This window comes from Zeugodacus cucurbitae, chromosome 5, assembly GCF_028554725.1.
Source record: "Zeugodacus cucurbitae isolate PBARC_wt_2022May chromosome 5, idZeuCucr1.2, whole genome shotgun sequence".
NCBI lineage: Eukaryota > Metazoa > Arthropoda > Insecta > Diptera > Tephritidae > Zeugodacus > Zeugodacus cucurbitae.
Genome location: NC_071670.1, coordinates 28,398,697 through 28,426,038, shown reverse-complemented (window position 1 = coordinate 28,426,038; position 27,342 = coordinate 28,398,697). Strand labels below are relative to the sequence as shown.

Here is a 27,342-nt window from a genome sequence, read left to right as displayed (position 1 = left end):
AGCGGCGCCAAATCGACTCTCCAAGGTCTTCGTGTACATTCTCAGCTATGGCTGTTATATTTTCTTCACTGAGCGCTGGACGTGGTCTATCCGGTCGAATATTATACAATACTGAATGCTAGGTCTCAAGATGGGTGATGGTTTACGCAGTAAACCGATTATGTTGACCTGAAGTTGAGTGAAGTCCGCGAAACACATTCTTTACAGAACAATTTGAACAATATTTTTCCAATTTGTTCCTGTTACTGCTGCAAAGAGAATTTAATCAATAAAAATATTTAATCTATTTCTTTTGAAAATCATATTGACTTAACAATTAAACTTCAACAAGGCATATCTCCAGCATTCTATTATATATTACTGTAATGTGATTCACATTCTACATGAATTATCTATAAATACTTCTTTATCAGAATGTAAATATGTAAATTCAAATGTTTGGGTAAGAAATTAAAATTTGCAAAGTTGGCGCGCAAACCGACATTCGACGACACCTCGTCAATAATGTGCAAAATATCTTCAGCGAAACTACCGAACTGTGAAAATATAATACGTACATACATATGTATATGTATGTATTTACATATACAAATATGCACTCAAATAAATACTCATACATACATAAAGTACCTAAGAGTAGGCTGACACCACAGCAGTGAAAAGTTTATTTGCAACATAAACTCGAGGGAAGTGTGTCAGACGCATAGTGATTATCCTTTTTACCATCGAATGATGTGGACGCCAATAAACTCGAAGGCGAAGGCTTGTCTGTCATTGTGATTATGTTGGCCAGCGCTGCGTTGCATTCGTCTTCCTATGGCTCCTGCTGCACGCATACTATCTCGATACTGAACTGGAGGCACTGTTTTTGTGTGCCAATGTTGTTGCATTTTTACATTTGTAGCACCATTCAAAATAAAACAACAACAAAAATTATGAACAAATGTACATCAGACACTGAAAATAGTGGACGCACATCATTAACGGCGACAGCGACTCAACCTCAGAGCAGCCATTTCTTATTGGGTCGAAGGGTCCAACTACCAGCCATGCACTGTTGTTATTGCATGCTATTTGAGAGACCGACAAAAAAGCAAAAAATTTCCTCTAATGAAGTTAGACCAGTTAAAAAGAGACAATACTATGATGTGCTGCATAATGAGGAGCTGTCGCGAGCAGACGTCGTCGAGAGACGCTCGCAAACAGAAGGGATGAGTGCACGACAGGATGCACAATGACAAGTCGCATAGAGCGGTAGCAAAAGATGTTGCTCTCCTTGTTGCTCCCATGTGTATTTATATACAGACGGTGTTGGTGTGCGCTGACATATTCGTTCACAGCAATGATGTTCATTATTTTCCACATTATTATTAGTATGGCTAACGATTCGTGGTCTTGCAAAAACTACCATAAAGCAGATGAGCTCGTTCAAATACGAGTACATATTTATTTACAGTGCATACACGTATATATATATATATATATATATATGTACGTTCACATACCAAACCAATGACCACCCTCTCCACCACCAACACCAACATTGTGCTGCTGACAACGACGCAACAACATAAGCTCAATCAGCTCGAGATTTTACAGCGACGTCGACGTTGATGAGCCGCCACCCACCACCATCGGGCATCGGTGTGGAAAGAACGACGCAGCCTTCGAAGCGGACAGCAAGCACATGATCCTTAATTTCGTTATAATTTTGTGTGCTGCCTGGAATCGTATATCATTTTAAGTTTGATCGGCCGCGAATACGCGCGTACCACCGAACCGAGACATTGAGGTTGTACTCTTCGCGACAGCACGGTAACTCATACAGCTGGAACAGTTAGCAGCAGAGTGAATAATTCGAAGGATACATTTGCATACACTTGCTGGCTGTGGTGCGGCACAGGGCAGTAAATTGCGATAGAGTTAAACGCATCCGAAATTACATTATTGTTATTACCCCCTCTCAAGAAGAGGAAATCGAATTTTCATTATTTGTAAACATTAGAAATTGGTCTGGTCTGGTCTGCACCAGCTATCAAACCGACGTACAGCGAACAGTTAGTTATACACTCGCGTTGTGCGGTGGTCGGGCGCAATCGAAGTACATATCTACATATACGGACAGATTTTGGCATTAAATTGACGCGATTAAAAAGTTTATCGGGTCCAACATACGCGCTTGCTCTCTCTTTCGGTATGACGGGCGTGTAAAAGAAACACTGGTCACAGTTCACCCGTCGACAGGCGGTTCGTAACAGTACACACTAACCAGCCAGTACTATAATCGGTCTTCTGAGTACTGTAGTCTGTCGGTGCGGTGGGCAGAAAAAAAAAACAGTTAGCAGCTGGAATAGTGTCTACGTGTGTGTATGTGCCTCCTTGTGTTGGGGTTAGTGATTATTTCAACTATTCGCCAGTCGTTTACCTACTCAGTATAGACATCGAGACGCCAGTGTCGGTTACGCGTCGGTCAATCGGCGGACCAAATAAAAAGCACCAAACAAATCAAATCGAATGCTTATGAATATACATATATGCGTACACACACTTCAGATACCTTAATAATTGTAATTGATTTTGAAATTACTAAATTGATTTTACCGCAAAATTAGTGAAGTGCGCCGAATTCCTGAAGCGACGTCTATCGCGGGCTATGCTGCAAGTGGCTAATATTTGTGCATTGTTATCGAACATATTTGTGCGCGAGTGAATCGAAAGCTCTATTGTTACTTAAAAGGATTAAGCTGATTCCCAATTTGGTGTATATTGTTGTGAAGGTGTGCTCATAAGCATACCACTTCGTCGTCACATCCGTACCGTTTCTCGCTGAGTGGTATAATTGATTTTTTCAAGACGTATATTGATACGCGCTTTTACACCGGCCACAAGTTGGATTTCAAACAACACAGTTGTGCCGGCGGCCCTGTGTCCGGTGGTGGTGTCGTCGGCAATACCATCTCGAATTCCCTTCAGGTGCATCACGTTCATCAACCTCATTTGTCTACAAGTAATCCGTCTGCCCACATACCACCGCATCATTCGCTCTTGCATCCACATCACGCCGGTACTGCTGGCGTATCGCACGCAGCCGCCCAAGCTCACGCCGTCGGCCTATCACATAGCGGTTTACCGGCCATAGGGCAGCAGCAACAGCAATCAGCTTCAGTAGCACCGATCGCCCAACAACAGTCATCACATCAGCAACAACAACAATCAGCGCAGGCACAAGCCCAACAGCTGCATACACCAACTTCCGTCGGTTGTGCGACCAGTAACGGCAGCGCCACCTCCGGTAGTGGCAGCAGTGCCGTCGGCTCGAATTCCGTATCATCCCTGGTCATTGGCAACGGACCCGGTTCGGGTGGCAATAACGTCCATCCGATTTCGTCGGTGGCAACATCTGTTTCAACGGCTTCTTCCATACCTCACATCGTACCACCCAGCCTTGGACTGAGTCCACAATCTAGCGCGGACTCCCAACAGTTTAATATATTCCCGGCTATATTTAGTCGGCAACTCAACTTTACCGCTGGTACTTGCGGTCAAAGCAAACTCTCAATGGATGAACTGCGCCCTAATTTGGTTGGCGGTCTGTTGGGCCTGCAACAAGGCTTATTGGACGATCATGCGGCGAATATGCAGCATGCCGGCATGTCACAGGATACGAAATTCATGTCATTTCAAGATAATCGCTTAATGGGCATTACTTCCTCTCATGAGAACCGTCTGCTCGGTCTAACCTCATCGATGCAAGATACCCGTTCGCCGCTCACCGTCATCGACAAAGGCTCTCTTAATCACCAACGCAAATGCAGTAGTACACCCGAAGATTTTAGCTCACTGTACTCTGGTTTGCCCACACCTGGCATGGACACGTCTTCGCACCATCACACACCCGCGCACACGCCACCAACGCGACTATCTGACCATTCGATATCCGGTAATTGTTTTATTGCATGGAGCTCACCCATTGAAGAATGCATGAATGAATCACAAAGGGACATGTGTGAATGTGAAAAGAGTTGTAGCGCCTGCGAGTGGTCGCTTTAATCCTTTCTTTCAATTTGTTGCACATTTCGTCCTCTCTCCTTATAGTGGATTATCCTAAATCCCCGGATTGAGCAGAAGCCAATAACTTCTGCACATCTGTGTATGTATGTGTTTACACATTTAACACACGCGATTGTTTGTATGTGTGTGTCACCCGCCGGGTTGTTTTGTTGTAACTGTTCACACGTGCCGGAGATTATCACGCATTTTGAGTGACTGTTAAGCTAAGTACCGCAATTATCTTCTCAAATGTGCGGATACAATTGAACTATTTGCCCCGATGAAATTTTACACTATAATGTTTGTTTATACAGACGAAACAAACGATTATAAAAGTAGATACTCAAACTTTCACACATTCCTATAAAATTGGTGGAAATTGTTAAATGAACAGGGATCGAGTTGAAATAATTTGGATAGAGGCATTTATATAGAAATTATGTTATATAGACAGCGTCTTAGAAATGTTGGAATCTTACCATTTAGAGGTTATGCTTTGCCTGCCAACGAGAGTCTATTCACTGGTGTTAAACCATTCTTTAAAATGTGCCCAACCAAATTTCGGCATATATCGATGTATGTTAGACTTTTCTTTCTTCTAAGTTTGTCTTTTGTTATATCAATCTTCGAAAAATGGTTCTTAAAATTACTTTTTATGTCTAAAACATTATTTATATATTTTATATGGGACATAATACTTGCAACGTGGCTCTTCACAGCGCTTCGGCTTGTATGAAGCTGCGGTCACAAATACCTCCCATTGAGATATCGCTGTGAAATTTTCACCAAAAATATAATTAAATCTTTTAAATATATATGTACAGGCAAGTTCTGCAGTCCGAGTGAAAATGAAAATTAAAAAAATGTGGAAATTGAAAAGTAAAATCGAAATTCACTACACCAAATATACCAAACATCGGATTGAAAGTGAATTTGCTTGAATTTCACTCGGAAGTGAATTACAGAACCTGCCTGATAGTAAAAAATATTGCCAAAACGAACGACTATAAATCAAAAAATCATGTAGGAAATAACAAATAATCAACTAATTTAATACATTAAATTTTACACAACATTCAACAGCCATTATAATTATAACAAAGCCTTATGTCTCCTCTAGTAAGCCGTACATAGATTGAAATAACGTTGACTCATTCTTCTTTCCAATAAAATAGTGAATTCATAGTGCATTAGTATTTTGACGCACCTAATTTTAACACTTTTATTACCTTAAGACTCTGCTTAATACCATATAAAATATAATTAAAGGGGATCGCGGGGGAACACAATTAAAACTGTATGCAAACAAATTGAAAATCCTTATTTTTTTTTAGAATATCTGAATGATTTACTTATATTTTCGATAAATTAACCACAAACCCTAAAGTCCTTGTGTTTGATACCTGGGACCTTGTAAAGTTATATATTCTCCGATTTCGAATTTGAGACTCACGATGTTACATTATAAATGCAGTACTAGTGAAAAGATTTGTTGCGATATCTTCAGTGGAGCTTATATACGAATATAATTTATATATTATAAAGTGAACGAATCAGATGAATTTCAAAATTGTGTTATAAGGAAAGTAGGCGATCTTGTGAACCAATTTCGCCCATTTACAAATCATACTATTGGGATGCTATAAATTTTTTGTAAACCGAATTTCATTGAAATAGGTTGCGTATTTCCTGTGATATGAGATATTTTGACCCATTAATTAGGCATATGCCTTAAATAAAGTCGAATTTTCGCCAAAACATTCGACCAGTGACAATTACAGCCTATATTTTAAGAAAGTACCGTTAGATTTTCACCAAAAATCGGTTTGCAAATAAGAAAATTGATTCTAAATTGACCATCGGTATACATTTTGACCAAAAATTGTGAGATGAATTTTTGGATCTTTGTCCTATGGCCGAACCACTGGAACAACGCTTTTAATTGTTTGATACCTTTTAACTTAATTTTTATATTTTAGCTAATTAATGTTTATTTATTTAAACAAATAAGATTTATTTTTTCTCGTTCCTGGATACCCGGGATTTGTCTTATTGGAGTCATTATATTTATTCTTGCAATTGTTAGCAATACATTATGTTCGAAATTTTTTAAAATGTTACCTCAATGCTGTAGTCATTATTACGAGAAATAAAATGCATTTCAAATAGAAAACGGTCTAATACGATGAAAAAACGTAAGGTATTTTTTGGGCTCCAATATTTTACTATATTTTTTCAAAAGCCATAAGTAGAATGTTTCTCATTTCTGGTTGAGATTCTAGAAAATATTTCAATATGAAAACGATCAAAAAAGCTGAAATTGAAGTTCAAGTGTTGACGTAAAATGCGGGAAAATACCATGAATAAAGTTACACGTTTACACATTCACTAGTGATTAACAAAAAATTACTTAGTATTAATAATAAATTCAAATTTTTTCGAACTCGTGAAGCTCATAATTTAAGCCATCTCGACAAAATAAATGGATTAAATTGTATTCTACATAACACGGAAGAGCTATAGTTTATTATATAAACTCTCTATGAACTTAAATATATTTTTTAGTATTACATTTATAATACTTCGCCTAATATTTTTAAATTAAGTTCTCTCGAATATTATTCAGTATTTTCAGTTGAGAACAATTTAGTCCGATCACACAGGCTAGTGTTGCAAGTTGTTCGCCTTAATTTATTTGCTTTTTGTTTTCTTGTATTTGCCGCGTCAGCTTGATAACGGCTGATATTTTCATCGGGGTCATCAGAAATATATTCTTCACAATTCTTCTTAATTTTTTCATTTTTCCAGAACAAAATCTAAATTATGAAGAGCTCATTAATAATAACAACTCTCTGAGAAATTGGGAAATCTTTCAATGGATCTCTGGCTGCTAATGTTAGCTCAACAGTTATGATTACTGACTTCATAAGGGGCCTTATATCATTAATTGTATTTTTATGTAAAAGTATCCTATTGCACACATTTTTTCTTCAATAAATATCACCATCAATTCCAATGATATTCGTTGTTGGATTGGCCCATAAACATTTATGTAAATTCATATTTGGACTTCTGTAATGGAATGCAATAAGATCAGCCGATTCACAATATTCTCAATTCAGATATAATATATAACCCTCACAACTTTTGCAAAGACAGTATAATAGTTTCATTCACATAACGATTGTTTGTAACACCTAAAACTAAACGAGTTAGATATTGGGGTATATATTCCAAATTGATCAGGGTGACGAGTAGATTTAAATCCGGATGTCTATCTGTCCGTTTGTCTGTGCGAGCGATAACTTGAGTAAAAATGGACGGTCATGAAACGGTTGGTATGAAAAAGAGCGAAATCGGACTATTGCCACGCCCACAAAATGGCGAAAACCTTGAACACATAAAGTGCCATAACTAAGCCATAAATAAAGCTATGAAAGTAGTTGATACAAAGGAACGCACTATGAAGAGGCATATTTGGACATAATTTTTATGGGAAAGTGATTTTCTACATATCTCGTTAACTACTAGAGCTATATCAACCAAACTCTCTAGAGTTATTATTATTCAAAATTCAGCATTGGCATCGGCAATATTTGGCCGATTCTTTTTACTTCTTTTGAATTACACTTACATTAATTTTTCTTTTACTTTCTTGATTTCTTAAAAGCCTAAAATATTATGTCTTCTTTTCACCTTATAAAGTACAGTTTGATTGTTTTGGGGAGGTGGGCGTGGTCCCGCACTCAAATTGGTTTTTTGTACATATCTCGCAACGTTGCGATCGACCACAACACGTTCGGGGTGGGATAGATATCGAGAACTGAAGAGGGAAGCGAGACGCATTTGCAGACGTAAAAAGAAAGAGGTCGAAATGCGTGAGTATGGAAAGCTTGAAAAGCTGGCCGACATGGGTAATGCTCGAAAATTTTATGAAAAGATGAGGCGATTTACAGAAGGTTTCAAGACCGGAGCATTATCATGTAGGGACCGAGAAGGTAATCTGGTAACGGATGTCCAGAGCACACTGGGATTATAGAGGGAACACTTCTCCGACCTGCTCAATGGCAGTGAAAGTACAACACCAGGAGATGGCGAACCCGATTCCTCAATCGATGACGATGGAATAGATGTTCCATTACCCGACCATGAAGAAATTCGAATAGCAATTACCCGCTTGAAGAACAACAAAGCGGCGGGGGCCGATGGATTACCGGCCGAGCTATTCAAATACGGCGGCGAAGAACTGATAAGGTGCATGCATCAGCTTCTTTGTAGAATATGGTCGGAAGAAAGCATGCCTGACGATTGGAATCTTAGTGTGCTCTGCCCAATCCATAAGAAGGGAGACCCCACAATCTGCGCCAACTACCGTGGTATAAGTCTCCTCAATATCGCATATAAGGTTTTGTCGAGCGTATTGTGTGAAAGACTAAAGCCCACCGTCAACGAACTGATTGGACCTTATCAGTGTGGCTTTAGACCTGGCAAATCTACAATGGACCAGATATTCACCATGCGCCAAATCTTGGAAAAGACCCGATAGAGAAGAATCGATACTCACCATCTTTTTATCGATTTTAAAGCTGCCTTCGATAGCACGAAAAGGAGCTGCCTTTATGCCGCGATGTCTGAATTTGGTATCCCTGCAAAACTAATACGGCTATGTAAGCTGACGTTGAGCAACACCAAAAGCTCCGTCAGGATCGGGAAGGACCTCTCCGAGCCGTTCGATACCAAACGAGGCTTCAGACAGGGTGACTCACTATCGTGCGACTTCTTCAATCTATTGCTGGAAAAAATAATACGAGCTGCAGAACTAATGAGAGAGGGTACAATCTTCTACAAGAGTGTACAGCTCCTGGCGTATGCCGATGATATTGATATCATCGGAAGCAACAACCGCGCCGTTTGTTCTGCGTTTTCCAGACTAGATAAAGAAGCGAAGCGTATGGGCCTGGCGGTGAATGAGGACAAGACGAAATATCTCCGGTCATCAAACAAACAGTCAGCGCACTCGCGTCTTGGCTCCCACGTCACTGTTGACAGTCATAACTTTGAAGTTGTAGATAATTTCGTTTATCTGGGAACCAGCATTAACAACACCAACAATGTCAGCCTTGAAATCCAACGCAGAATCACTCTTGCCAACAGGTGCTACTTTGGACTGAGTAGGCAATTGAAAAGTAAAGTCCTCTCTCGACGAACCAAAATCAAACTCTATAAGTCGCTCATTATTCCCGTCCTGATGTATGGCGCTGAAGCGTGGACGATGACAACATCCGATGAGACGACTCTTGCGGTTTTCGAGAGAAAGGTTTTGCGCAAGATTTATGGTCCTCTAAACATTGGCAACGGCGAATACCGCAGACGATGGAACGATGAGCTGTACGATTTATACGACGACATTGACATAGTTCAGCGAATCAAAAGACAGCGGCTACGCTGGCTAGGTCATGTTGTACGGATGGAAGAAAACACTCCAGCTCTGAAAGTATTCGATGCAGTACCCGCTGGAGGAAGCCGCGGAAGAGGACGACCTCCACTCCGGTGGAAAGACCAAGTGCAAAGTGACCTGGCTTCACTTGGTGTTTCCCGTTGGCGCCAAAAAGCAAAAAGGAGGAATGAGTGGCGCGCTCTGGTGGATTCGGCTATAATCGCTTAAAGCGGTACCTACGCCAAATATATATATATATATATATACATATGTCGGAAACCAATAGAGCTACATATATAAACCAAACTTTCTGCACAACAGAAACAGAAACAGAAAACAGACTCGTTTTGTTTAGCCACTTCTTAGTACAGTCCAAAAATGAAAGAAATCGGATAATAACCACGCCCACCTCCCATACAAAGGTTAGGTTGAAAATTACTAAAAGTGGGTTAACTCACTAACGAAAAACGGCAGAAACACTAAATTTTACATAAGAAATGGCAGGTGGAAGCTGCACTCAGATTTTTTTACAAAATGGAAAATGGGCGTGGTGTCGCCCACTTATGGGTCAAAAACCATATCTCAGGAACTACTCGACCGATTTCAATGAAATGGTTTGTAATAGTTTCCTTACATCTCAATGATACGAATCGGTTCACAACCACGCCTACTTCCTATATACCAGAACTTTGAAGTGGATCTGAATCGTTTACATTACAATATATAAAGTAAGCACTCGTGAAGATATCGGTGCAGAACTTTGCACCAATACTATGTTTATAGTGTGGCAGCCCCATTCTAAAAATCGCCAAAATCGGACCATAGGTTTTTAAGGCCCCATATATCGAACACGAGGGCCTCCGTGCTTCTAACCTAATATTATGGTTTCCAACTTTCAATGGACTTTATGCACTATATATGACGAATATGTGGGTCATATTGTGTATTATTAATATAAATAAAGTTAAATAAATAAATTGCGAGAAAATGCGATAAAATGTTCGGTTACACCCGAACTTAGCCCTTCCTTACTTGTTTTTGTTTTAAATTTATTCTTACTTTATTTAGAATGATCCGATTTATTTCAAATATACACAGTTTTGATCAACAACTTGTTGAGATTTTGAATAATTTAATAATGTCACTCTTATAGAAACCCTTGTTGCTAGAAGCACCGAGGTCCTCGTGTTCGATATATATGTATATATATTTGGCGTAGAAATCGCTTAAGCGATTATAGCCGAGATATATGGGGCCTTAAAAACCTATGGTCCAATTTCGGCGATTTTTAGAATGGAGTTGCCACACTTTTAGTAATTTTCAACCTAAACTTTGTATGTTAGGTGGGCGTGGTTATTAACCGATTTCTTTCATTTTTGGACTGTATTAAGAAGTGGCTAAAAAAACGACTGCAGAGAGTTTGGTTTATATAGATCTATTGGTTTCCGAGATATGTACAAAAAACCTATTTGGGCGAGGCCACGCCCACCACCCCAAAAAATTACATCCAAATATCCCCCTTCATAGTGCGACCCATCATACCAAATTTTATTTCCATAGCTTTATTTATGGCTTAGTTATGGCATTTTATGTGTTTTCGGTTTTCGCAGACAGACATTCGGATTTGAACTCCATTCTTCACCCTGATTACTTTGGTATATATAACCCTATATCTAACTCGTTTATAACAACCGTTATGTGAACAAAACTATATTACTGACGTAGCAACTTGTTTTGAGAAAAGACGAATAACTTTTATTTTCTATCTATATATTATAAAAAGAAGTTATTAAGTTTTGAATATTAATTGAATTAATAAAAACATTCATATTTACATATGATATTTGCCAACTGGCCGATTAATCGGCATCGGCTTCGGCCAAAAATGTATTATCGGTCGGAGACTATAACATAGTGTTAGAGCTATCACGCTAACTTCAACGGTTGTTTGTAACACCTGGAATTGCATGAGATAGATAAAGGTTATTTATGTATATATATCAAATCTAACAAATCGGAAAGAATAAATAATTTCCATAGAAGCAAGCAATAGCTTCAACAAAAATGTATACAACTTGAAGCTATGCTCCCTAAGGACTATTATTAAGGCACAACATCAGACTATTGCAGTAAACGAGTGCTGTTAGTCTGTAGCCATTTAGATACAAATCTCATTCGGTGTAGAAAATTACAGAGCGGAAGAGCATACGGAAGTGCATATCATTTTTATTAAAGAGTATTTTAAAATTTCGAACGATAACCTAATAATCGGCTCCACGTGATTTACTTCAATCGTTTACCACGACTTTTCATAAAATTAATATAATTTGCAAATAGGTGAAAGTGGGTATGAGTGCTTATTTTCACTGTATCGTAAAGGTATCCTGCCCTCTACTTATAGTTTGTAAATTAGTTTTCAGCAAATTCCGCTGATATCCTTCATGGTAGTAATGAACTAATTGCGCCAAACGGCCTTTCACATGGTCTCCGAATTAAGTGATTGTCGAATTTGTCGCTCTTTAGCTGCTTGGCTCAAGGTGACTGACTGACATTGCTGTAAATAAGCAAATTGCTTAGGATGAGTTTTAACTTGATGAAATTTCACCTCGATTAATATAAAATTTGCATAAATTATCCCAATGTTGCATATTCATATGACCGTTAGGTCGTTGCTTATCCGACGGACGCACCTGTGCTTCACATTTTACATTTTCTGCTTCATCTTCGCCATTATGGGAATATTGTTGTACATGAGTGTTATTGTTGTTGATCTCTCGAACGTCACCAACCCGCCCACATTCAATTTCCACTTCCCTTTACTCTCTGTAGGTTTGTTTGTGTGCGTCTCCCTTGACTTTTTGCTTGTGTTGTGGCCGCAGCTTGGTTAGTCTAATTATTCATAATTTTAGGGTCAGTGCTTGGCGGCGCTTAAACGTTTTTTGAATAATAATTTGCCGGTATTTTATATGCCTCCTTAAAGTCGCCATCTTTGACTGAATCTGTGACTGTATAACAGTATATGCGCGAGATTATACAACTAATCTGTATGTATGTGTGTGCATGTCACTTGCAATTGTATGTGGATTTGTCTGAAATTATAAATGTCACGTGTTTAAGAAATTAGCAGCTGCTGGCATAGTTATCTCCATACAAGTTAATTTATACTCGTATGTTTACAATATATAATTTATATATATAAAGTCGTAACTAGTTATACATATGTATTTATTAAATAGTTTACTTTGATTTAAATTGAATTTTGCAGCGGAAGGTGCATTTAAGAAGCTCAAGCCCGAACCTAATACAGGGCTCTCATCTGCTTCCGGCGGTGTCACATCGCCCGGAAATGGTTTATCTTCGTTAAGTCAACATGCCGGCCATACACCGACCACAGCATCCTGTCCGACTCCAGCGAGACGAAGACATCGGACGACGTTTACACAGGTCAGTACATACATCTTGTTCGATGCAAGTCTAATCTTAATCCAAACAATTTACACCACATACATGTGTACATACATATGCCGTTAATAATATACAAATATGCTGCAAAGACATTCGCAATCAGTTTGGACTGAATATAATGATATAATATTTTTATTATAAAGAGTTGCAGGTTTATACAAAAGTTTGAATATATAAATCTGTAGTAAAAATACATACTTGAGATGTAAGAGTAGATTAGTTAAATATTTTATTTCAACCTTTTTTGTTAACAATACGAAACGTATCCGGAGAAGTTTTCTTGAACATCGTATATTTTGGTGAAAAATTTAGTTAAATCGCCTTAGATCTTTCAAATTGTTTTTGTACTGTCATGTCAAGTAGTTATGTTAGTTTAAAATAAATATTTTGGATACATATATATAAATATATTGTAATAAAACTAAGCGGCAACATGAACTACAAAAATGAAAGCAATAGCTATAGAATTTTGCCCAAAAACGCATTTTTAACTCATACGCTTTATTTTTTTCTATCTTATTCTTTTATAGTTGTGAGAAATACATGTACAATTAATTAAGTAATAAGATATTTTTTAGGCATTTTTAACAGATTATTTAATTGCTCTTCTTGTTAATCTTTGAATGTTGAAATTAATATTACATCAAATTCAATATACAAATATTTTCATGAATTGTATAATCTATAGATATTCATGTAATTAATTTAATATTTTAGGAGCAACTGGCCGAGCTGGAGGCAGCGTTTGCAAAATCTCATTACCCGGACATTTACTGTAGAGAGGAACTGGCACGAACGACGAAGCTGAATGAGGCTCGAATACAAGTAAGTTAGCCAGCAGTTTAGATATTGGACGCACATTAAACAATTAGAGTCACCACAATAGCAAAACCAAACATAAAAAACATGCTAAAACACAAACTCCATCGTCATCCGATCAGATATCTCTTTGTGCTCGTATGTATCACTTCGCTGTTCGTGCTAATCATGATTAGCGATTAGTCGGTGATTATTCCAATTCAATGCTTGCGATGCGTGTAGCATTTGGTCGCAGTGTCGTTGTAAAGTGCACTCATTATTTTGCTTCAATACAAAACAATTCGAACTGTTGACATCCGATTCATCGGCTTAGAGGCTATCAAACCCGCTTACAGGCGCACAAACAGCTATATTTACTCACATATGCATGCATATTGTTCGGCATGGACTTACACACGTAGTCCGCTCTGTGCCCCGCAGTTATAATTAATTTATAGTTTTATAATGACGCCAACCCTCGTCCAACATGTAGAGTCGTTGGGTGGTGCCCATGGCTGGTGCGACACCCTTGTCACTCATGTCACTGTAACACTTGTCGCTGGTACGCCTCAAAGTATGTTGCATTATTTTGACTTGTTGTACGTGAATTCTCGTGAATATTTTAGTCCAGATGTAGACTTAAAAGCGCTGCAATACCGACTCAAATTGCAGGCGAGTTCATGTGATTGGCAGAGGGCAGAGCGCAGGAGGGCGGCGAACATCGTTTCTCAAATTGCTGGGGTTGCTGCTCAATTTGTAACAGCACATGCGACAAACGAAAATATTTGAACATTTGCAATAAAATATGGTTTACGCTCACCATTAGTGAGACGGTGGTTAATGGCTCAGATCTTTAAAGTTTAGTATTGTTGTTGGCGCTGCTTGGCAAGAGTTGAAAGCTGATGACATCGCATCACATTTGTCATTTGATGATTTGATAATGCGCTTTTAAAAGCCTATCACACATTTAATCTGCGATTACCCATATGCACTTGCAGATACTCACCTTATATTTGCCTATATAAGTGTATATGTTATGAATTATATACAACATCTATACTTTATGCTCGCAATCACTTACCAATCTATAACTATTTTATTAAAAATAATATGCTAAAAAGCAATTTGGCTTTAAACCTTTCTCAGATTAAGTGGGGTATATATACAGCAAAGTATATGTCTTGAGTTTAGTTCGTCATGTCTTAAAGTCAGGGCCACTGAGAGCCATTAGGTGCGCTAGAATATTGGTTCCTCATGGACCATTTTTCCATCTGTTCGACAGAAGTGTCCAAATAAAAAGCGGAACAAATTTACAATCAGCTAACTCTTAAATATACTTGTAATTACTACTTATTCTCTTCGATGAACATCGAAATTATTATACTGATTGTAAGTTTTTATGAGAGAATAGAAACTGAAATGGCAATGGTATAGAGCAGAGCTCTTGGTATTCGACTAATCGACTAACCAAATAGGGCATTATTCGAATAATAATATTCGGTTTGCACTATTCGGATAGTCGTCAGTCATCGATTATTCGATTAACCGCTGATTTTCGACTATTCGGTTAACCGTTAGTTGTCGACTATTCGAATAGTGCTAGTTAATTAATTTTTTTAGTTTTATTGAAAATAGTGAAACATTAAAACTAACAAAAAACTTGCTTTAAAATACAAAAAATAACAATGATTTCACGGGAACCATTAAGTAATGAAAAAATATATTTTAACAATTTCAACTGGGCGAATGTGTTAAATCAGTATTTGTCATAAAACGTCTATTTTGATATAAGAAAGTTAACAGGTTAACATTTGTTGGCTGCAAACAGCTTCTACGTGATGTCACAATGTTTCAAGCAATGGAGAACGTCTTCTCTGATTCTGATAAAGTGGCTGGAATGCGAAAACTTTAAAAAATCAAAGACTTTTTGGATTTCAAACAATTTTCATTTATTCGAATAGTGACAGTATAACTATTCGAATAACCGCAGTAGAACGACTATTCGAATAGTCATAACATTGCGACTAATTGAATAGTACTAACCGGTTAATATTCGTACGAACGGTTACAAACAGGATATTCAATCGGTTTTCAGGTTAATCGAATAATTTTAAGAGCCCTAGTATAGAGTATTATAAGTGAGATACAAGCTTGTTTATATTCTGTCTAAAAATATGTGCGAGTATTTAAAATAAGTTGCAGTATGATATGAAATGCTTGAAAATAATGTCGGTCAATTACCCGGTTGACCCCGTCGGCTTCGGGTCTGTCTTTAAAATTAATGCTATACATGTACAATAATTATATGAAGCATCCGTAATATATACAATTTTATTAAAGGGCTTAGCTTTAGTTTTAAATAGTGTTCGACCTATGTATATTGGGGTCAGTATACATAAATATTGGAAATGTTAGGCATATCTCCAGTAAAAACACGTAAGAAATGGCTAAGTTCGGGTCTAACGAAATATTTAATACTCTCGCAATTTATTTATTTAACTCTATTAATATAACACACAAATTGACCCAAATATTGGGCATGTATATGGTATAAAGTCCATTGAAAGTTTCATAACCCTTATATCAGATATATGGGAGCCAGGGGAAGTTATGACCCGATTTCAATCATTTTTCGAAATATATTATTAGAAAAAAACATTTCCTCTGAATTTCGTAAAATATCTGAGAGACTTATCTATATTTTCGGTAAAAAATTTATTAGAATCACTGAGGTTCTCATGTTCGATATATGGGGCTTTGAAAACCTACGGTCCAATTTTGGAGATTTTTGGAAGAGCCACTATAAATTTAGTATTTATGTGAAGTTCTGTTCCGATATTTTCACTGGTGCTTACTTTATATATTGTAAAGTAAACGATTCAGATTGACTACAAATTTCTAGTATAGGAGAAGTACGTATGGTTGAGAACCGGTTTGGCAAATTTTCATAACATATCAAGCCAGGAATATATAATTAACCGAATTTTATATTTATTTCCCACAAAAATTTCACCAAATATGCTCCTTACTAGTACAAACAATCTTCGGTACCAAATTTTCTTCCATATGACTTAGTTATGGCACTTTATATGTTTTCAGTTTTCGCCTTTTTGTGGGCGTGGCAGTGGTCCGATTTCGCCCATTTACGAAAGCAACTTTCTCAATTTTTGTTCAAGTTATCGCTTACACGGACGGACGAACAGACAGACATCCGGATTTCAACTCGTCACCCTAATCTGTATATTAAACTATATATCTAACTCTAACCAACCGTTAGGTGAACAAAGCTCGCAACAAAGTTGCTAAGAGAGTATAAATATAAATATTATATATATATATATTATACTGAGATGTGATGATATTTGGATTTAAGTTAGATAAAATTTTCTCAGTAGTTCCATACAATGCTATTCGGATATAATGATTTTCGGTCTTTGTGACGTAGATATTCACAAGATTGATTATTTACATAACTTAACAAAATGAACTACGCCTCAGTTACATGATTTATGCAATCCATAAGTGTAATATCATTTTTTTGTTCGCCTCCATACGATACTTTTAAAATTCTGCCTCGATATTAAAATTTTAATTTGTGAATTACCCCCTGTTTGAAAGGTTCGATTTATGAAAGGAATTTGTATGAAATTTGACTTTTATTGCCAATTAAAGAGTTCAAGATATGGAGAACTTTGAGTTATGGAAGGAAGTTTATATTAAAAATGATTTAAAGACGCTATTGCCAATTCGAAAGTTTGCGAGTTATGGAAGTTCCACTTAAAAAAAGATCTTTGGAAGAAGTACGGAATAATAAATAGGTAAATGTGGAAAATGTCGAAGAAATAGTTCAAGAATAATGATTAGCAAAAAAAATGAAAAATTTTGTTAAAATTGAATATAAACGGGGTCTTACTGTACTTAAATTTATATGTAAAACTTTAATAAAATCGCATCTAACCTTAATGAACGGTGTTAATCCCGGAATCCCTCCTCAATCCAATTCTTTGGCATTTTCCCTTATTCTACGCGGTTATTTCGCTTTGAAATTTTATCACAGAGCCAAATACAAAATAAACAAGGCTCGAATAAAAAAATATAGAGAAATGTTAAATTGGAATTGAAAATAATATGAAGGCAAGGCGAATGTAAGAGTGGAGCAAACAGAAAAAAACGATAAATACCGAAACGGTGCGGAGTTCATAAAAGGAAGGGAGCAAATTCTGCCGCTCAAGTTGACGACGCGTCGTTCATTGCGATGCATATACACGAACACAAACACACACACATCCATATTAATGGAGGTAGCAGCATCAAAGACGTTGAAGGCAATAGCAATTTTAATGGCGGAGACGTAGAAATGTCTTAAGATGAAAGCCAAGCAAAATGGAAGGACGATATTACTTTTGTTTCGTTAATGTTTTTTTCTTTTGGTACATACTCGCATATTTATTGATTCGTTTTTTCTATTTTTTGAAGAATTTTGTGAAATATGAACATACCCAAGTGCGTATGTATGTTGATGGCAGCTTTGGAAGAATATAATTTATCGCAAAAGGGGGTAGCTAAGTGTTATGTGTCTATGTAAGACCCGTTATGTTCGAATGTCGTGTTGCTGTTGCCTTGATGACAAGTAGATTTCGAAATAAAATGAAGCAATAAGATTCAGCCTGGACTTTGGCTGGCAGCATCGTATGCTTAACGGACCTAAAACAGAAAAATATAACTTTGGCGCATTTTACAGACGTAACTGCGTTTGTTTATTTATATAGTCATGTGCATAAGCATAGAAGCTTTTATAAAGCCTTAACCCAACAAAACCTACTTTATTTTAATTTTAATGCAAATTACCCCTAAAATATGAGAACTTAATGATTTTAAAATATTACAGTTTAACTGTACCTCAGAAAAATTGATATTTGTGCAAAACATATTTTGCGGAAAATAGTTATTCTAATAACTGTTCTAATATTTTGAGTACACAAGTTTGAACTCGTATGCTTTATGTTGTCTTTCCATGGAAATTTTTCTTGTTTACTTTTAATCTATAGTCCCGTTTAAAGAGAACAAAAATATGCGTGCAATAGAAAGTTTATATTTGTGCAAAGGTCTTCATTGTTTAATAAAAATTTTACTTTATAACTGGTTTAGTTTTAATTGAATGCAATTTGTGAGCTTGTTTTGGAATTTATACATTTTTTTGATTGAAAATGCCTCTCTCAACCGAGTTAAGCCCAAAAGAAAATACTCAGATTGCGACAATGTCTGAATGTGGGGTAAAAGTTGGTGAAATAGCGAAGCGACTCAAACGTCACCGAAATAACCCCATAACTTCACTTAACCCCATATTCGAGCATTGGCTGCGTAAAATTGATGAGTTGCGGCCAAATAAAGACGGAACTGCAATTATCAATAACTAGAAAGAGGGTACAACAAATTTTCCGGAAGGAGTTGCATCTTAAATATGATGCCAAGGTGCGTATACTAAAGCTTTTAACTCGGCATAAGAAGGCCCGACTTAACTTTTATGAAAAGTACAAGCTTTGGAACGACGAATTTGAAAAGGTCAACTTGGATGGTCCGGATGGAAATCTAAAGTATTGGCGCGACAGAAGGTATCCCCGGAAGTCTTGCTATAAGCGGAACCATGGTGGTGGCTCTCTCATGGTATGGGCAGCTTCTAGCTCACTTGGGAAGTCTCCTATTTGCTTCATACCAGGACGGATAGATTCACAAAAATTTACGAAGGTGGATTTTTATTAATAAACAAATTCATAATTAAATAATTATTTTGTTCAATGAATTTCAATATCAACTATTAAGAAAAATATTAAAAAAACTCACGAAGAAAAGTCGGGAAAAAAGTATTAAATCATGTTGCATAAATATCAATTTTTTTGAGGTATATTTGAGTTTAGATAGCTATGTTAAATCTAAAATAATAGATCACAGAATTAATACTGTGAACCGGAAAAAGTCACTGGAGATTACGGTGTAACTGCGAATGGCTACTGCTAATGGTTTCGTTGATAGCAAAGCTTGCATTTCCATATTTTAGGAATAATATACCTAAAACTATCCGTTGATACTATTAGAGTGTCAGTTATATCGACAACTCCATTTTACCACCATTTAACGGAATTTTGTGATGTTTTCATCTTTTTTATTTCAAAGTAGATAAATCGAATCATTTACGGGACAACTGCGAAATTTATATAAACTTGTCCTTTGTAAATTGAAAAATCTAGTAACTAGAATGAGAGAGCTCTATGAGAGCAGCTACCATTTGCGTAGTCTCTCACATTCTAAGCAATCTAAGTTCCCTTATGTTGGATTGATTTTTTGCATCGGTACTGCAGAGTCAAATACTTCCCTCTATGTCTGATATGATTACATAATAATACAAAATTTATATAGATATACAGTGATCCCCGCTTAAGTACCTCCGCCCCTCCCCGGTTTAGCTGCCTTTCACGATTAAGTGACAATATTATGCGCCATCATTGTTTTTTCTCTAAATTCCTTTCCCGCTTAAATGCCTGTAATATTTAAGGCACAAATACAAAATTGTTTGCAATTTTTCTCTTTTAAGTGCCTTTTAATATTTTTGACATTGAATGCGTTGAGTTTTGTCAAAAATATAACATATACATACATAGTTTTGTAATGTTTTTTTTTCTCCAGATTTATTGTTATTAGTAAGTTTTTTTGTTATTAATAAGGAATAAATGTAACTTTCATTCTAAAAGAAAAAATATTAGATCGAAGTATTTGAGAAAAAGTTTGGTAAGTACCTCGAGGCACTTAAGCGGGATTAATTTCAGTGCCTTTCCCGCCTAAGTGTCTCAAAACTCTTGCATGTTAAGAAGGGGCACTTAAGAGGGGATTACTGTAATTTGAAAATGTTTTGGTGCCACATTGGGCTCAAGAGGGAGAGAGGACTACTCAATGCAGGGTAATCTTGTACTAAATTTCTACTTTTCAATATACATTCGTATATTTGTATGTATGTATGTTTACTCGAAATTCATTTCAACATTTACTGCTGCCGATTTCCCTCACCCGCCTTCGGTTTCAATTGGGATCCATTCCATCCATGCTGCTTTCGGTTCGTCTGTGTACTAAGGGTATATTTGTGTGCGCTTGGCTGCTTTTTGCTTTCAGGAATGGCGGATTTAACTTTGCAATGTTGGGAAAACAGATGATAATGGTGGTTGTGTCGATGGTGAAGCTGGTGCTGATGCTGATGTTGCTGGTGATGGTGACGATGGTTATGCGCCTGTGCATGAATGGGTGTGTGGGTGGTTGCAGGTGGTTCGTTGGCCGGCGGGCTAGCAGTCAAGTGGATGGGTGCGTTGGTTGGTTGCTTGTTTTCTTGCTTGCTTTTGCGTAGATGAAAATGTGTTTGTAACTGAACGAATGGTGGGCGGAGTAACTCAATTAAGGATCCATTTGATGGCGAACACACACACATACCAACTCTCTTATTTGTATTAAAACAAATATACACTCAATGTAATACATAACTATATATGTATTATAAGCAGTACACATATGCACATACATATATTTGTATAGGAAAATACAATTTTCGTATTATTTTTCCACTTTCTTCTCTTTGCGTTTTCCCCATATTTAATTCACTGGCTGTCGAAGCTATCATTTGTCAACTGACTTTAAAGCGTTCAAACTGAAATATTTATGTGGAAAACCAAAGCTAAGGAATACCCATATAATTCACCTTAATTATCTCAGAACGAATTTAAACGTTCGTTCGGCGGATGCATTTAAAATTAAATGAACACAAATTTAATTTGCCGGTTTGAACTAATTTTTTGCTTTCATTGACCCACAAAACTACAAAGCTACATAAAAATTTAAATAGTTGGAAGCGCATCTAACTCAGGTGATGCAAGTCCTTTTTGTTCGACTCCGACAGCTATGAAGAATACATAGGATCGTGCTCGAATCCATAGAGAATTGTTTTCGTATATTTTTATTTATTGCGAGTATATTTTTTCAATCATAATTCAAAATCTTTTTATCAGGTTTACTATCCGATTGAGACAAATAAGAGAATATTGTGACGCAAAATTAAAAAAATTTGTGTGTTATTAAATAATACATGCTTAAAATATTATTTCAAAATTCTAAGAGATAGATGCTTTGGAAGTTCCGCCCATCAGGCCACGTCAGTTACAATATAAAACTTGAAGGCGCCTGCTACACATTCAATATTTATCGTGATATTTGAATCGCGATCCTGTATTGCGATATTTACTGAGCATGCAATATTGATGGATTACGATCCATATTACAAAATATTTAAATATTTTGAAATCCAGATAATGGATCGCGAATCGCGTGATAAATATTGAACGTGTAGAATATTTTGTGATTTACTCCGATAAGTCCGAATTGTTGAAAGGCAATAGTGCCAAAATTTTAAAATCAACTATATTATAATAAAATGAACATGAATTATAATGTTTACAGTAGAATCTTTGCCAGAGCTATGCAACTCATCTGCCAATGGTTTTTTTAAATGCCAAATATTGGATGCATATAATAATGCATTGGGGGCAAGAACAAGAGCCAAACATGAATTTCTTCGGTTTTGTTGCAACATTTTATAAAAATGTACGAGAAAAAAATATAAACATTTTAAATATTTTTTTCTTGTGAAAACACAATTAGCATCGTGTCAATATTGACGAAATATATATAGAACTTGTTGCAGTCGCGAAGTATTCACTCGCGATCCATCAATATTCACTATAGATGGCGATCCAAATATCACGATAAATATTGAACATGAAGCAGGCGCCTAAAGGCGTTTATCTCAAAAAGAAATTTTTCAAGTCGGCAGATTTCTCGAATAGTTATGAAGCGGTTTTATTCAAATTCACATCCTTAAAATAACATTGGGAAGTTAATGAACGAAGAATTTTTTTACTGTCATTTTACTATTTTTTGTTAGCCAATATATGGCGAAAATTTGACCAAAAAAGTGAGTTTTTTTTCAAAGTCACATTTAATTCTTGTTAATAACAATGAATATGAAAAAAAAACATTACACAACTATTTTGTATTTGTGGCTAAAATTAACAGGCATTTAAGCGGGAAAGGCACTTAAGCGGGGCATTTGAATTTGATTTGAAAGTTTTTCGTATGAATGTTTGCTATGGAAATCTGGATGGTTTCTATTTTTACCGTAGAATCGAGGCTTGTATATGAATATATTATATATTGGCATAATTAAACACAATGCGTTTCCTGACTAAGCAATACTTCAGATAATATTATGAAATTTTAGTAAATATTCTTCTGAACAATTTATTATATTATACATTTTTAATTCGTGATAAATAACTGTTTTTTAATTAAAAATCACAATTTTTTCGAAGGTCTGGTTTCAAAATCGACGTGCTAAATATCGAAAACAAGAAAAGCAGCTGCAGAAAGCTTTAGCTCCATCTGTGATCCCCTCTTGTAATGGCATGATGAGGAATATTCAAGGATATGGTGTCTCACGTGGTTATCAACCTTATCCGCATCATAATTCGATAAATCGATATCCACAGGTTTGTATGAGTTTAAACTCATTTTGGCAATTTTTATAAGAAAATATTTAAAATTTTATATTTTTCCAGGATTTATTTCAAATGGGCGCTTCTTCATATCCCGGTATGACACAACCTTTCACAATGACACATGGCAGCAATATGGGTTCTGTGGGGGTACGCCAAGATTCAATGGGTAAGCTATGTCAAATTATAAGTAGGACGACATTTCTATATAGCCTATGCTTAAGATTCTTTAGATCTAGGCAACTTTGCTCAAATATTAGTTGAAAAGTTAATTAAAGCAAGTTACATAAAGAGTTTTATAGAAGTATATTGCAGGCATACTCATATGCAAATGTACACGTTTTATTAAGATGTTCTAGGTTTACGGATTCATATAAGTTGCTTACAAACATAGTTTCTAGCAGGAAATTATGCATTTATTTTCTTCAGTTCATCATATATGCAAGCGTGCCTCACTCGCATTGGTCACATTTCCGTTTCTTAAATTAAAGTTCCTCCTTGGCGAAGCACATTGAAAGCGTCTTGAAAGTACACGCAAGACAACATTCTTAGAAAGAAAACGAAAACGTTACATAAAATCAATTATTTGGCGTTTCGGCACCTAATATAATGGGAAATGAGGAAATTACTTACTTCGTTGAATTTGATTATTTCGCTTGGCATATGTGTTAGTTATTACGCTTAAATTATTACATTCCCACATATAGAGTGATTGCATATGTGAAATTACATATGTATGTATGTATGTATATGTATCTTACTTGGTACTTTTCAGATTTGCCTTGAATAGGTTAATATGATTCGCTTTGATAAACTATAGGAATAACCGGTAGGAATAACCGGTTAATATTCGTCCGTTCAATCATTTGGACTCCTGGATCTAATCAATATTCCCATTCTCGTATTATTATGAATTAATACTTTAAAAGATCAATAGGATAGATCGCTTTCAAAATTTATTTGTGCCATCTTGTTAATGTTAACTTTTTATGGTTTGAAGTCCCTAATATGGAACTTATTTGCGTTCCTAATCACCAAATATTCGTTATTTGGCCCACTGTTCCATTTCATTAACTTCCTTTAACCTGAAACTCAAATAATATACTGGGATATTGGAATGAACAATTTTCTGTCCAGACTATCTTGTTTTAGCAGTGAGATAGTTTTCCATGTTAAATATATTCACCTTAGAGTTCGGAAGTGTAATCAAAGACTAAATAAGGAGAATAACGTGGACCTTCTACGCTACTAAAAATATTCAGACAAACGAAGTCTTCTGTCGATTCCATTTTGACGAGAATTATAGGAGTCTTAAAAGTTTATATTTTTTAAAGTTGTATGAGAACAAGATATCCGTTATACTGAACTCCAATGCTTACATAGTCATCAGTAATGAAGCTGGGGTTGAAATGAACGAATACTTCCCCTACAATGAAAGTACTTCCCTCAGCAGTTATGTTAAATTCGAAACGTGAATTCAGTATTCAACCTTAAAAACTTAGTTAGACAACAATTAGCTTTATAATCGCAAAATTCGACTAAAGTGTACTTAAATTCATTAAATTTAAATTTTGTATTTCAAGGTATGTCACCGGAAGATGAATGGTACAACAAAAGCTTATCAGCCTTACGCATGAACAGTTCGCACCATCCCAACTTATCCGCGCCGATGCTGCAATATCAAACATAATCGAAGACTTTTGACGACTTCTTTTAAAATACAAATATCGAGCTTTGAGGAGAAGAAACTGCAAACTCGGGTCCGGGGTCGCTGGGTTATTCAATATTTGTATTTTAAAGGAATTTCGTCAAGTGATGAGTTGCTAATGTATGTACTAGGTAGAATATGGACAGTGCCAACCATGATAGGTGCAAATTTGTTAAACGTTTTTAAAATTCAACCGCAATATCATAATAAATAAAATGGACAAACTGATAGTGAAGATGAATAACTTGTAAATGCAAAAACAAAATAAATTGTATATTATTATTAATTGTGAAAGTGTAGATCTTCGCATAGAGCTAAAATGCGTATCGATACCATATCATCCTAAATTTGATTTCTATAAACATCCAATTTACCCAAATGTTCGTTGATTTCATTTGCATTCTTCAGCGAAGCTTGTAAAGCCGTATACTGTAATGGAGCCATGGTTGGAAGTTGAAAGATTCGGTGGCTCTTTCCGTGAATCGCTACAGTTACACCTGCTGGATTAAACTGTTATTTATTTTACTTCAATAGAGTTGTTCAAATCATTGTTCTGAGATTTTTCGGTGAGGCTTTCCTCAAAATTCAAATTTTTCTGATATTTTAACGATTATCATTTTAAAAAGTGGTAATTGGTATAAAGTCTGGTGTCGTCTAAGAAACGCCGATACGCATTTTAACTGTATGTACGAATGTAGTACGGTGTACGTAAAATGGCAATTTTATAAATAACTAGAGAGTTAGTTGAATAAAAAATTAAAGAAATTTTATTGTAAATAATTGTAGTTGTAAGAACTCGCATAAGAGTTGAGCAAAGAGAGGTTGATCTTATGCTTATGCTGTATGTACATACAAAGATATACATATATACATATATGTACATATAGTACATAAATATATTGTAATTGCATGTTTGTAAAATATAGTAGCTACAGACAACAGACTTTTATAATGTGGTGTACATTTTATTATAAGCAAATGTGCACGACGGTGCCAAATAATAATTCAAGAAGTACTCATTTGAGATATGACTGTAGATAAAATGCATACATACATACATTTAACTAGAAACGAAGTCAAACGTACGATCTATACGAGTACGCACGAGTACGAGTGCACAACACGGCCTTTCCGAGCATCGTACTCTCACATATTTCAACACTATTTCTGATGTCAAATTCTTCGTTTTATAGAAGGTCTACTCTTAAGAATACAAATAATTGTAACAAAATTAAATAAATCTAAAGAAAAATGTGTAATTTGTATAACACGAAGCGGCTGCTGCATCCCTATTGTAATGATTCTAATGCATACATACATACATACATACATATGTACTTGTAAGTTGTAGCTAAGCAATGAGTAATTAAGTACCAACTACTAACTAATTGATTAAAATTGAATAATACTCTTTTATGATTTAAGCCCAGAATATTCAAAAAAATATATAAAATGCAATTTCCCACTCTATGTTGTAAAAAATCTAAAAAGTACTATTAAATATAAAACCGAATTTATTGAATTAATCAATTGTTGTTATTCGAATGAAGCGCCCACTGTGACTATACTGCTGAAAAACATGAATACTTAAAAGTTCAGTAGCGTTTAGCACATGGTGGGTATAAAAGTGCCGCTCACCTAAAGAAAATATAGTCAAAGTTAAGTGGATAGGTCACGTCGGTCTAATTGAGAACTCCAGCGCCAACTCGCTTAATAGGATATAGAGATATGCTGATGGAACTTCGTGAATTCACATTTAAGACTGAGTAAATAAAATATAGTAATCAAACAGTTATTTTGCAAGTTCAAAACTATCTACTAACTACTATATAAAGAAAATCGAAGTATGTGTCCGGATGTGTAATATCATTATCCGGTTATTAATATCATAATAACTTAAAACTAAGCACCAAAAGGAACAGGGAACTAACGTTATAATTATTTGAAGGCTAATTCCCTATCTCTTATCACCACATATTTCGAATAAAAGTCAAATCGTAACACGATTATATGTATGTACTACATATGTTGCTAATACAGAGCGAAGCCTTCTCTCTTATGTACTGCTCACTGCTTCTAACGCTTAGATGTATAGCAATAATATATGTACATATATCGATGCTACACTCGTCATTTCCACATCGCCTTGATGAAAGGAATGATCTCTATTTACATTCTGATATTTGAAGAATTATTTTCTTTATATATACAATTTATATAAAGTTGAACACATTTTTTTAATTGGTGAGCTATGTAGAGCTGCACCTTATGAGTTACAATTTACAACTAAAACTTAA

General features: G+C 35.8%; 1 protein-coding gene across 1 annotated transcript; it reads left to right on the top strand.

Moving 5' to 3' along the window:
* Positions 1-376: 376 nt before the first annotated feature.
* On the top strand, positions 377-26,558 carry LOC105215375 (homeobox protein unc-42). Its single transcript, XM_011189248.3, has 6 exons — positions 377-3,940; positions 12,753-12,931; positions 13,670-13,777; positions 23,155-23,331; positions 23,401-23,506; positions 24,921-26,558. The coding sequence occupies exons 1-6, from the start codon at positions 3,559-3,561 to the stop codon at positions 25,025-25,027; spliced, it is 1,059 nt and encodes a 352-aa protein (XP_011187550.1). The 5' UTR covers positions 377-3,558; the 3' UTR covers positions 25,028-26,558.
* The last annotated feature ends 784 nt before the right edge of the window (positions 26,559-27,342 follow it).